General features: G+C 45.0%; 1 protein-coding gene across 2 annotated transcripts in view; it reads left to right on the top strand.

Annotated features, from left to right (window-relative positions):
- The window catches only part of RBM28 (RNA binding motif protein 28), a 61,950-nt gene extending 52,322 nt beyond the window's left edge, over positions 1–9,628 (top strand). For both annotated transcript variants that reach the window (XM_030216341.1, XM_030216339.1), the window contains exons 17-19: positions 6,708–6,952; positions 7,878–8,022; positions 8,162–9,628. In XM_030216341.1, coding sequence (XP_030072201.1) covers positions 6,708–6,952; positions 7,878–8,022; positions 8,162–8,284 — 513 coding nt within the window. In that variant the 3' untranslated portion in view covers positions 8,285–9,628. The remainder of the gene's footprint in view (positions 1–6,707; positions 6,953–7,877; positions 8,023–8,161) is intronic.
- Positions 9,629–13,290: the final 3,662 nt, after the last annotated feature.

Genomic DNA, 13,290 nt, shown 5'->3' with positions numbered 1-13,290 from the left:
CAGCACTGTACAAATTAACAAAGAAGGACGTTCCCTGCTCAAAGGAGCTTACAATCTACATCTCAGTGAGGGAGGACGCATGACCGTGGTACGTGGATTAGTGGTATGTGGATTAGGGAGATCCAAGAAATTACAGGCCGGTGAATCAGACGTTCATACTGGGACAATTTTTTTCTGTCCGGAGCGTACTACCATAGCTGGTGGACTCCTATATTCAGAACTTTCTATATTCAGAACTTACCCAACTATGGAACGCCATAGAGATAGGGTTGGAGTTTGTAGCCCTATTTAACTGGTGTCCTTGGTCACCCTTCCTCTTCTCCTCAGGATCCAGAGAATGGCTAGTTTTTTGATTATGCATTAACCGGTCATTTTCAGCAGTACTCTCTCTTCCCTTCTTTTATAGATCTAAGAGGATGTTCATTGTGCTCTTAGGGTCATTTCATTCTTACCTAGACGACTGCCTAATTGGAGAAAGTCTTATCAGCAGAGTTCTCAGGTCACGCACCGGGTGTTGCATTTCTTACAGTCTCTAGGTTGGGTGGTGATTGTAGCCAGGCCTCTCATTTGATCTCTCATCAGATATCTCTGATTTTCTCTTTGTTTAGTCAGGTTGGCGCACAGTCTTTTGTCTCCTCTGCAAACATCCCAGTTTATATTTTTCTTGGTGACCTTGGGCCTTCGGCCATTTCCTCGCTCTATTCTGCAGAATGCAATTTTACTTTCTAATGCCCAAGAAGGAATTTTCCTTCATCCTATTGCGAATCTCAGGGTCATCAATCGCGCTATTTAAGTGTCATCTAGTTATCTCAAGAACCTTAGTTCTGTCATTGGGATGCTTCGTGCAGTACACTTTTTGGCAGAAGCTTGTTTGTATATATTTTTTTTCTGGGAGACCTCAGCAATTCGTTTTACCTTCGGGTGAATTTTGTTTTCCCTACTGACAAACAAGGCGGAGAGAGCTATGTTGGTCCTTGCCATGGCAATGGGTTATGTCATCCGCCAAGGAGGAGTTAAGAGTATACTCTTGAGTTTGTACTCATTTTTTCTTAGTTGTGTCACCCTGCATTTAGGTGAATGGACTCTCATTTTTTCAGCCTTACTTCCTCACTGCGACACTTCAGGGCTATCTCTTTTTGCCTTCAGGCTCACGAACATTTCTTGCTTCTTCCGTTCAGCAACAGTCTTGATGGAGACAGGGACAGATGCCAACGTCCAGCAGGGGTTTTTCAACCTTCTTTATGCGTTTCTTCCGTCATCTCACTAGGTGTTTACGCAGAACCAAGGCACCCTTCTACATCCGGACCCCCAGTCACTCAAACTTATGGCGTGGTTACTGGGTCCGCAACATCTTTGATATTTTCGCAGGAAGTACTTCAAGTTTTAATTGCTTCCAGACAGAAATCTACATTAAAGTCCTATGAATCAAAGTGGCGACAGTTCACTCTGTGGTGCTCCTCTCGCCACTTCATTCCACAAACAGTATCCATTTTGCATGTTTTGGAATGTCTTCTGCATCTTGCGAAATCTTGTCTGTCTTACTCATCCATTAGAGTTCATTTGGCAGCTCTATCAGTGATGCATGATACTGTTGACAACCGCACGCTTATGCAGCATCCACTGTCAAAGTGGTTTCTTAAAGGAGTCCTGCACCTGTACCCCCCGCTTCGTCCACCAGCTAGGTGAACTAGGTGAACAGACTCTTAAAGTTCTGTTTTCTAGTAGCCATAACTTTTTCTATAAAGTTTTCCTCTTCAAGCAGTGTTTCCTAGTAACCATTGCAGCAAGTAGATCTATGTGTGGAATACTTCTACGGTTGGTAACTTCTTTTCGGTCTGCTGTAGTTTAAAGTTTTCACCTTTCCCTATCGGTTTTTTTCTTATTGGTTTTGTCCTTCTAGCCAGTAGGCGTAAAAGTTTTTCATTGTTTCTAACCCGCTATATCGCGAAGGATCAAGGAAATGAGTGTCTATTTCTCTTCTCGCTGAGAGGGCAGTTCCACAGCGTATTACAACATATTCCACAACTTCAGAAGCGGGCTCTATTCTTACTATGGCGATTTTTGGTGCTCTCGGTGCACATTGGTAAGTTGGCAACTTAGTCCTAGTTTCATTTTATTTTGCTCATTGGGACACACTACATGTTAGTTGTCGCCAGGTGGCCTATGCAGCAAGAACATTTCTCTGCAGTTTTCATAGGGTCCCTCCCTTCAGATTACTGCTTTGGTACTTCCCATCAGTCCAATCCTGGTCCGGTCCGGAGGGACGCTAAGGAAGGAGAAATTAGATCTTACCTGCTAATTTGCTTTCCTTTAGTCCCTCCGGACCGGACCAGGCCCCTCCCATGTTCTCTCTACTCTTTAGCTTCTTTTATTAAGTAGGAAGTGTATTCAGTAGGAAGTGTATTCATTCCTTTACGATTCGTGGAACAATACTATATACAGTGGGGGAAATAAGTATTTGATCCCTTGCTGATTTTGTAAGTTTGCCCACTGACAAAGACATGAGCAGCCCATAATTGAAGGGTAGGTTATTGGTAACAGTGAGAGATAGCACATCACAAATTAAATCCGGAAAATCACATTGTGGAAAGTATATGAATTTATTTGCATTCTGCAGAGGGAAATAAGTATTTGATCCCCCACCAACCAGTAAGAGATCTGGCCCCTACAGACCAGTAGATGCTCCAAATCAACTCGTTACCTGCATGACAGACAGCTGTCGGCAATGATCACCTGTATGAAAGACACCTGTCCACAGACTCAGTGAATCAGTCAGACTCTAACCTCTACAAAATGGCCAAGAGCAAGGAGCTGTCTAAGGATGTCAGGGACAAGATCATACACCTGCACAAGGCTGGAATGGGCTACAAAACCATCAGTAAGACGCTGGGCGAGAAGGAGACAACTGTTGGTGCCATAGTAAGAAAATGGAAGAAGTACAAAATGACTGTCAATCGACAAAGATCTGGGGCTCCACGCAAAATCTCACCTCGTGGGGTATCCTTGATCATGAGGAAGGTTAGAAATCAGCCTACAACTACAAGGGGGGAACTTGTCAATGATCTCAAGGCAGCTGGGACCACTGTCACCACGAAAACCATTGGTAACACATTACGACATAACGGATTGCAATCCTGCAGTGCCCGCAAGGTCCCCCTGCTCCGGAAGGCACATGTGACGGCCCGTCTGAAGTTTGCCAGTGAACACCTGGATGATGCCGAGAGTGATTGGGAGAAGGTGCTGTGGTCAGATGAGACAAAAATTGAGCTCTTTGGCATGAACTCAACTCGCCGTGTTTGGAGGAAGAGAAATGCTGCCTATGACCCAAAGAACACCGTCCCCACTGTCAAGCATGGAGGTGGAAATGTTATGTTTTGGGGTGTTTCTCTGCTAAGGGCACAGGACTACTTCACCGCATCAATGGGAGAATGGATGGGGCCATGTACCGTACAATTCTGAGTGACAGCCTCCTTCCCTCCGCCAGGGCCTTAAAATGGGTCGTGGCTGGGTCTTCCAGCACGACAATGACCCAAAACATACAGCCAAGGCAACAAAGGAGTGGCTCAGGAAGAAGCACATTAGGGTCATGGAGTGGCCTAGCCAGTCACCAGACCTTAATCCCATTGAAAACTTATGGAGGGAGCTGAAGATGCGAGTTGCCAAGCGACAGCCCAGAACTCTTAATGATTTAGAGATGATCTGCAAAGAGGAGTGGACCAAAATTCCTCCTGACATGTGTGCAAACCTCATCATCAACTACAGAAGACGTCTGACCGCTGTGCTTGCCAACAAGGGTTTTGCCACCAAGTATTAGGTCTTGTTTGCCAGAGGGATTAAATACTTATTTCCCTCTGCAGAATGCAAATAAATTCATATACTTTCCACAATGTGATTTTCCGGATTTAATTTGTGATGTGCTATCTCTCACTGTTACCAATAACCTACCCTTCAATTATGGGCTGCTCATGTCTTTGTCAGTGGGCAAACTTACAAAATCAGCAAGGGATCAAATACTTATTTCCCCCACTGTATATACAGAACTTTACGTGGTCTATATCACTTCTCTGGTGGTTGCTGGTGAGCTCAATTGCTGGAATCTATCTATAAAACCTTAAATACGCCATACCACTTCTCTGGTGAGAGTTGTGGCTGAGCTCAGTTGCTGGAATATCTATAAAACCTTAAATATGATTTAACACTTTTGTGGTGAGAGTTGCTGGTAAGCTCAGTTGATGGAATATATATAAAATCTTAAGTGGGCCATACCACTTCTCTGGTGAGAGTTGCTGGTGAGCTATAAGACATGTGAGCCATATCGCTTCTCTGGTGAGCTATATTACATGTGAGCCATACCGCTTCTCTGGTGAGAGTTGCTGGTGAGCTATATTACATGTGAGCCATACCGCTTCTCTGGTGAGAGTTGCTGGTGAGCTATATTACATGTGAGCCATACCGCTTCTCTGGTGAGAGTTGCTGGTGAGCTATAGTACATGTGAGCCATACCGCTTCTCTGGTGAGAGTTGCTGGTGAGCTATAGTACATGTGAGCCATACCGCTTCTCTGGTGAGAGTTGCTGGTGAGCTCTGATACTTGGCATTGCCGAGTGCTTTGTGGCTGCTAGGATTCCATACGGCACAGAAGGTCTTTCTTTCTTTCCTGCTTTGTTATTCAAATACTGAGGCTAAGGTCAAATGGCCAGGGCTCCTATTGGCTCTCTAGAGTCAGAGTTTTTTCTCAGTCTCCACCTGCTGGTAGGCGAGCACAACCCATCAGTCCAATCCTGGTCCGGTCCGGAGGGACTAAAGGAAAGCAAATTAGCAGGTAAGATCTAATTTCTCCTTGTCTAATGGTGCACATAAGTGGAATAGTGCATAAATGCAAAGGGGACATTCTACAGGATATTTTGCATGCCTTTACACTGAGTCTACATGGCTAGTGTAATCGCGGGTGCATTGATGGAGGCACGCTAATGCTAGGTTATGCTAGTATTCTGCAGTGGAATCTGGGCACCAAATGCTACTGTAGATTGGGCTGTTGCAGCATCAGGCATCTACAGAACTGGCCCCTTAGTGATCTAAATAGACCAATACTGTACGTATAGGGGGCAGCACTCTGAGAGCTAATTCTATAACCACATCTAGGTGCCCTGCCCGAGTTGTTATAGAATGCTAACATCAGTTGACATTTATTTCACCTACATTTTATGTACAGTACAAGTCCAGAAGATGCCAGAAATCTGGACCACCCGAGAATCCGGACTACACATTCTCCCCTCCCTCCCCCACCAACGGTCCAGCGTCTCCTTCCGTTTCTAGCCCTGTCAGCTTGCTGTCACTCTCACCTGTTCTGAAGTCTGCAGTGCCAGTGGTAGTCTTATTCACAGGCTGCCTCTGGCATGCACCGGGCCCTTCTCTGTGATCTGACCCACTCTTCCGAAAACAGGAAGTTGCATCAGAAAGGGTTGGGCAGGTTAGAGGGTGAAAGACTTAGTGGATGCCGGAGGCAGCCGTAAGGCTGGCGCTGCAGCACCAAAGACTTCAGAACCAAGTGAGTGTGAGACAGAGCTGTGGGTGAGGCCAGGAGTTGGGGAGGGGAGGGGGGGAAGACACCTGACCGTGCAGGAAGGAAGGGGAAAAGAAGGGAGGGGAAAGGCGTAGCCACAGTGGTGAACAGAGACACTGGAAGGGGGAGGAGAAATGCTTACATTTTGAGTTTTAAAATACTGGGTGAGAATCTAAAAAAATCCAAAAATCTGGACTGACCTAATCCCTGAGCAGTCTGGATTTCTGGACTTGTACGCGCATTTATGCCATGTCTATAGCACACACAAAGGCATAAGACTAAATGCAACACCTACATGCCCAACGTATGGAATTCTGTAAGTTATGCACATTAAGTGGAAGACAAACTCGCAGCTCGCCCATGCACCTTCCCCTCCCCCCCCCCCCCAACGTGAACCCCCACTTACATTTAAATGCTAAAGATATAGAATACCGCTGAGCACGTGCCTGGCACTTAATGCAGCTAATTGTAACAGTTAATGCGTCTAAGTGCTAATATTCTATATATTATTCCATGGATTCGAGAAAGGTTGCCCAAATTTGTGCACCAAAAGTTGGGTGTGGTCCTGAGACGCATGCACAACTTAGTTAACGAACCAATTATCGGCAATAATTTGGCAGTAACAATGAATTATTGACATTAATGGGCACATCTGGATGCACGTTATTCTGTAACACTGGGCACCCAAATCCCATAGCCTGTGACCCAAAAGGGGGCGTGGCCTTGGGAGGGTCAGAGGCGTTCCAAAAATGCATGCCCAAATTGAGTACCAGGTAGTACAGCTGGTTTCAGCAGGCATAAGTCCCTGGTGCTTAAATTTGGGTTACAGACTATGGGATTTGGGTGCCCAGTGTTACAGAATAACGTGCATCCAGATGTGCCCATTAACAAACCAAGTGATGATTTTTGAGTGCCATTTGCTTTGGTCTAGCTTTAGGTGATGTGTTACAGAATGAGGGGGTTGATGTTTGAAAATATACAGATAGGCAAGTTAGGGTTTTGTCGTCTCCAAGGAACACACAATCTTTTCTTTTAGTAACGGCCTGATGGACATTATTGCTTTGATGTGGCTTTTGCTCTTTTACCTATGGTCGTATTCTAGACTTCTGGGACTGGAAATAATCATTGTCCCTCTTCTTCCGCAGCAAAAGCTAAGGCAGAAGCAGGAAGCTGAGGGGAGGCAGAAAGCGAGGGCAACCCCCTCAAAACGGAAATGGTCTGTGCCGAATGGGGCTGAGAGACCTGGAAAAGCAGTCGGGATTGTATCCCCAAAGCCAACCCCCTGGTCAGGGTTTCATACGAAAGCTGAGCTGGAGCATGAGGAATTGCTGGATGGGAAGAAGAGGAGAAAGGTGCTTGTGTTCCCCTCCCACCGTGGGCCAAAAGTCAGGTACGCAGGGTAAAGAGAACTAGTCCAGTCTGCGGAAACTGAGCAGGGTGATGCAGTGGGAACAGCAGGCCAAGGTGTACTATAAAGGTTTGCTACAGAGCCTGCTTTCTGGACTGATCATACATACCTGCCAAGCTCCAGACTCCCATAAGGCAGTAACTATTGTTAAAATATAAACACTTTTATTTTCTTAACTGTTAGAATCCTGGCGGCAGCCATGACAGTAATTTCAATTTCTGTAGTACCTTTTAATTCAAACCAAATTTCAATGTGTTTGACGAAATATCGACTTGGAAAATATACACACAGCCACCTCTGTGGTGGATTTCTCCCACTCCTGCCCTTCCCCCCCCAGTCCTCCCAAGCAGTGTTGCCAGGTGGAAAATTTTTTTCCCACCCAATCCATCGTAAAAACAGCCCAAAACCCGCCCAAACTCAAACCCCGCCCCTGACACCCCCACCACCGCGTCATCACCCCGCCCCCGTCACCGGCCCCGCCTCCCCGTCATAGGCCCCGCCTCCCACGTCATCGGCCCGCCTCCCCGTCATCGGCCCCGCCCAAAACGTCACTAACCCCGCCCCCTGCGGCTGAAAAAAACGCCCGAAAAACCGCGGAAAAGAAAAAAAAGCCCAAAAAACCGCGACCCGCCGCGGGCAAAAATTTCCCGCGGCGGGTCGCGGAAAACCGCCCACCTGGCAACACTGCTCCCAAGGACAGTGGAGTTGTGCATTATGGGAGTGATGTGAGTTTGGGGGGGGGGGGGGGGGGAGGGTGTAACTCATGGCTCTGTTGTTAGGAAGCTTTGTTAAGGAAGAATGTAATGCCCGTAATAAACACTAGTTTTACTTCATAAGGTGTAGCTCAACTCACTGTAACACAGGATGTTTACCAAGAGGATAGTTACAGATTTGTCTCTGTTTTTAGAATGCGGGACAAAGGAAAGATGCAGCAAACGCAGAAGAAAAAGATGCAGCAAACGCAAAAGAGAAAGATGCAGCAAACGCAAAAGAGAAATAAACCGACGCCAAAGAACCAACGCCACCAGGAGCAGAGGGTGCATCCCAAAGAGGTAAATGCAGGAGAAGTAGAAAAAGTGAGGGAAGGGGAGTGCAAATCTTACAGACGCCAGGGGCAGAGCTTTTAGTTTGCATTAACTTCTGTGTTTTTTTTTTGTTTTTTTTTTTCTCCATTCCCTCCTCCCCCTCAAGAAAAAGCGGACAAACAAGTCAGAGGTGCGGTTTAACCAGCTGGTGGAGCAGTACAAGAGCAAGATTCTGGGGAAGAGCAGTAACTCCTTCACCGTGAGACAGAACAAGTGGTTTGAGAACTGAGGTGCGCACAGAAACAGGCTGGGAGCTGTGACTGCTGCAGAGACTTACGCAGGCACAGCACCAGCTCACCCTTCTCCCAGCCATCCAGCGCAATGACTGCGGCTTCTTGCCTCGGCCCGTGATATCGAAATGCTGCGTAGGGGCTGGCCGTAGGGATGTGCTGAAACCCCGTGCTGTAGTTTATTAACACAAGCCCTCGGTGTGTCTGATGCTGGAGACTGCTTGGGATGTGTCTTCTGAACCAGATAGCTGTAAAACCAGGCAGAGATCCTGAAACCTGAAATAAACCATTGCCTGAGCTGGGTTATCACATTACGTACGTATGAGGTGGGAAAAAAAAACAGTGCAGCTATGATAATATCCACTGGGTGGCTGCTAGATTCACCTTCTGAGATCCACCTTTATTTTAATTTAACAGGAGGACTAAGAGTATGTTTTACTAAAAAGGAAAGTAACTGAAACGTACCAGAATATCTTGTTTTGTGTAATGATGGCATTCGCACCCTTATGTATGACGTTATTTGTGAGAGAATAGCAGAGCCCTCCCTGCTCTACAGGAAAGCCTGACCCCTGTCCTGCCTTAGCAAAAAAAAAAAACAACAGCAGAGTACCCCCCCGCCACCACCTCCACTATAAGATCCAAGATCCTATCCACTTCAAAACCCAGACTCCTGACCTTTTGTGATTACTTGGGGAGGTCTAGTTTTGTATATGAGTGTATACTGTACAGTACAGTTGTGCCCCCTAATGCCCTGAACCTAAGCACCCTTCCTAACCCTGAACATCATGACTGTAGGATAGACTTGTCTACCTTTATATACAGTACCCGTGTTCCTTCACAGCCCCCCTCAGTGACATACAGACGAACTTCCCAGTACCTTGAAGACAAGCCTTTTGTCACTCATGACACCCAGTTAAAACATTCAGCCAAGCTTCCTTGCAGATATTCTCCTTTGTCAACAAGTACTTTCTTTACTGGAATGAGAGGATTGTGTGCTATCTGCCCCCCACCCTGAGTGGTTGGTTTGTGTATTGACTTTGGTCTGCAGTGAAAAAAGGGCTTGTTCATGTTTCTTTCTTTTTTTCTAAACAAATATTCCATAGCGTCCCTCTAGACTGTCACAGATGGGTTATGCATTCCTGCCAGCAGATGGAGACAGAGCACACTGAACTTTCACTCCAGTTATAAGTAGGTTGTGCACTCTTCCTGAAAGTCAGTCTAGTCTCAGCAGGTAGCAGTATGTCTGTGCAGTCAGTAGGTTCCCTTAAAAAAAAACAAAAATGTAAGAAGGATCTTGAGACCACAGCAGGAGGTGGTGTAGGTTCACAAGCCAATTAAGCATTAAAAAAAAAAAGTTTTAAGTTTCCATTACCTTTTTTTCCCTTTCGTTTCCATTTGGATCTATTCCTGCTTGCCAGACATTGGCTGAGTATTCTTTTATTCCAGAAATACCATAAAGTTCTATGTGGATTCCAGATTAAAAGAGCTAAGTAGTCCCTGGGAAAACATGCAATTGATAATAAACAAATATAAAGTTCAACTCCTCTTCAGTAAGTAGTTTTTAAAGAGAGAGGATTTCACTACCTTGGGAAATACCAGATAGTTTTTTAATATCCTAATTGATGGAGGAAGAGAGTTCCAAACGACAGAAGCTTGATAGGGAAAACCCAATGAAAAAACGCCTTTAAAATGAAATCACTTGAAATTTGGGAGATGTAATAACATATTACACAGTGTGCCTATTCTTGCCTCTCTTGGCATACATATCATATTTAACATGTATAATGGAGCTCTCCTATATATATATTATTTAAAATATCGTCATGCACAATGTAAACCAAATTCTGACCTCAGTAGGCAACCAATGAAGGTTTATAAGCAATGGTGTAATTCTTTCATTTCTGTGAGCAGAATATATTAATCAAGCTGCCATGTTTGGATTGTCTGTACAAACTAAGCCTCCTTTTAGATGAATGAGAGACTCTGTACGTTTGTAGTTAGGGGTAGATTGCCTCCAGATGTTTCATAGACAATAGCGTGTTTACCAGAAGGACACATACAATCCAGCATGTACAATGCCTGGGGATTTGTTTAATGTATTATTTATTTTAATCTTTAACCTAACTGTAAGAGATTGAAGCAACTTTATTGTTCTAATGAACGTGCACAAAAGATAGAGAACATAAGAGCATAAGAGGAGCCATACTGGGTCAGACTAGTGGTCCATCTAGTCCAGTATCCTATTTTCCAAACAGTGGCCAAGACAGGTCACAAGTACCTGGCAGAAACCCAAATCATGGCAACATTCCATGCAGAACCCCAAAGAATAGCAAGATTCTGGAATCCTAAAGAGTGACAAGATTCCATGCAGAATCTCAGAGTAGTAACATTCCATGTAGAACCCCAAAGAATAGCAAGATTCTGGAATCCTGAAGAGTGACAAGATTCCATGCAGAATCTCAGAGTAGTAACATTCCATGTAGAACCCCAAAGAATAGCAAGATTCTGGAATCCTGAAGAGTGACAAGATTCCATGCAGAATCTCAGAGTGGCAACATTCCATGTAGAACCCCAAAGAATAGCAAGATTCTGGAATCCTGAAGAGTGACAAGATTCCATACAGAATCTCAGAGTGGCAACATTCCATGCTACCAATCCCAGGGCAAGCAGTTGCTTCCCATGTCTGTCTCAATAGACTTTTCCTCCAGGAATTTGTCCAAACCCAGATACACTAAGCGCGTTATGAGCAGTAAGCTACCATGGTGGGTCAGCGTGTGAGGAAAGTTGCACTACTTTTCCGCCTGTATCGTAGTGGGTCAGGTTGTGAGGGAAGCTTGCACATCTGTGCTCTGGTGGGTCAGTGCTTGAGAGATGCCTGTGCTGTACTTGTGCTGTGGTGGGTCTGTGTAAGTGTGGAGAAGCTTGTGCTGCTTCCTCTGGTGGGAGACTCTGTGTAAAGAAGAGTTGCACAGTGACAGAAGTTTTATCCGTACCCACCTTTACCCACTAAGATCCATTCCATTCGCACAATTAGTCTTCTCCCTCCCCACCTGTACCTGCAAGAGTCAACACTATTAGTTACTTGCTCGCAGCCGTCTTTTCTCCTGTCCCCAACAGCCTCCCATGGTTTTCTTGGATGGTATTTACTGTTCAGCCAATGAGTGTTCCAGGCCTCAGTCTGGTGTTCAGCTGCCTCTCTCAGTGCATTCCAAGCCTCATTCAGGAGTCTCCAGGGGTTTTGACTACACTCCCGTGGGAATCTCATGGCAACTTCTTCCATACCCACGGGAATCCTGTAGGTTATTTGGAATTCCCACAGTCCCTGTTCTCATGTAGCTCTCTAGTGTTAAGGAAGCCTGCACCGCTGTTATGAATTTAGGTTTTTATTAATACTTTCTCTGGAACTCCAAACCGGAGACTGATGACTTCATCTGTGAAGATGTGCATGGCAGTGTTTGTGCAGATCTGAGGGAGGCAAGACATGCTGTTCTCGTGATTGAACGAGGAGCCGATGATCCATAGCAGTATTAATGACAAGTGACTCACTGTCCTCGGCTTTTTTTACGCAAACCTTACTGGCCCTATCAGGGTGGCCAATCCTGACAGGATGCTCGGATTGCCAGTAATAATGTCCAGGCAAGCTTCCTTTCCAGTAAGGGAAGCATTCCGATGTGTTTGCCTCTTTTTTTTTTTTTTTAACTTCACGGTTCTTGTATTTTAAATACCACAGATGTTTTGACCTGCTGGAATCGCTGCTTTCCAGATGGAAATAAGAACAAGATTTGCAAATGTGGCTCCGGAGCTACATGAAAGGATTTCACACTTGCGCAACTGAAGAAGCTGTCGTCACAGAAATTTCTATGGACTTATGTAATTGGGTTTAACCAGCAGTTTGTTTTATTACCGAAACATGACTGTACACCTTTGGGTTCTTAATTGAAGTTGCATTTTATCTGGTTCCCTTTGGTCAAAAAAACTATCAATGCAGGTAGGGATGTCAGGGTACATCCACTTTGTCCAGCTTCATCTTTGGTGCAGTGCTACAGGCTCCAGTTGTTGTTTATTTGCTCTCCTTCTCGTAATTACAAATCCATGAAACACTTTACAGTTATAAATAAAAGGTGTGATGAAAGCCTCAGGGCACCTTGGAAGGCATCGGCATTTGCAGGCTATATGAAGTATCACATGGAATGTGATGAGAGAGTTCATATACAGTTATGCGCAATGCATGTGTGTTTTTTTAAAAGAATGTTTAATACAGTCATGCGCAATGCGTATGTAGGTATGTTTTTTTTTTTTTTTAATGTGTTGCAATATGTGGAATACGTATGTGGTGTGTCTCCATTCAGATCCTGTGATGGAGCTTGTCTCATGGTATCCCTGAAACCTTTCAGTGGGGTCTCCATGGCGTTCCTGGACCCTCACAGGATACTAAAGACAATTGACTGATGAGATCTTATTCTGCAGAACTTGTGACAGACGCTTCTCTCGTGCCGTGATGTCACCAGAAATTCCCAGATTGAAGAAATCCGCTGATGCAGTCTCATCTTGATGTAATTACATTCAGCAAAGATCCAGACGCCTGGGGTTGGGATTTTGAGTCATATAGATTATTAACCTCAGCTGTGTTCAGAGTGGTGCATGCCAAAGCAATGTTACACAATTACAGTGCAAGTATGGTCTTATGTCTGCTTTTAGCAGTAGCTGCTTTATGACATTACAGGTAGGCTTGTTAACGCATCCAAGATGACAAGGTTGATGTCCAGTTGCATGCTCATCATTTTGATGCCATGAAGGAAAAAAAAATCATATCCTAAATAATTTGCAAAATGCCCTTCATCTATCCCGAGGGGTTCTCAACACAAACTAGCCAGTCATATTTTCAGGATCTCCAGATTGAGTATGCATGAGGTAAATTCACATGCACTTCAGTTCCAAGCAAATCTAGCTCATGCATCCTAGCCTGAAAGCCTGACTGGCTAGGTGTGTCCTGAGGACAGGGTTA

This window comes from Microcaecilia unicolor, chromosome 10 (genome assembly GCF_901765095.1).
Source record: "Microcaecilia unicolor chromosome 10, aMicUni1.1, whole genome shotgun sequence".
NCBI classification, from domain to species: Eukaryota; Metazoa; Chordata; class Amphibia; order Gymnophiona; family Siphonopidae; genus Microcaecilia; species Microcaecilia unicolor.
The sequence above is the reverse complement of the archived record's forward strand: the minus strand, read 5'-3'. Positions and strand labels throughout refer to the sequence as shown.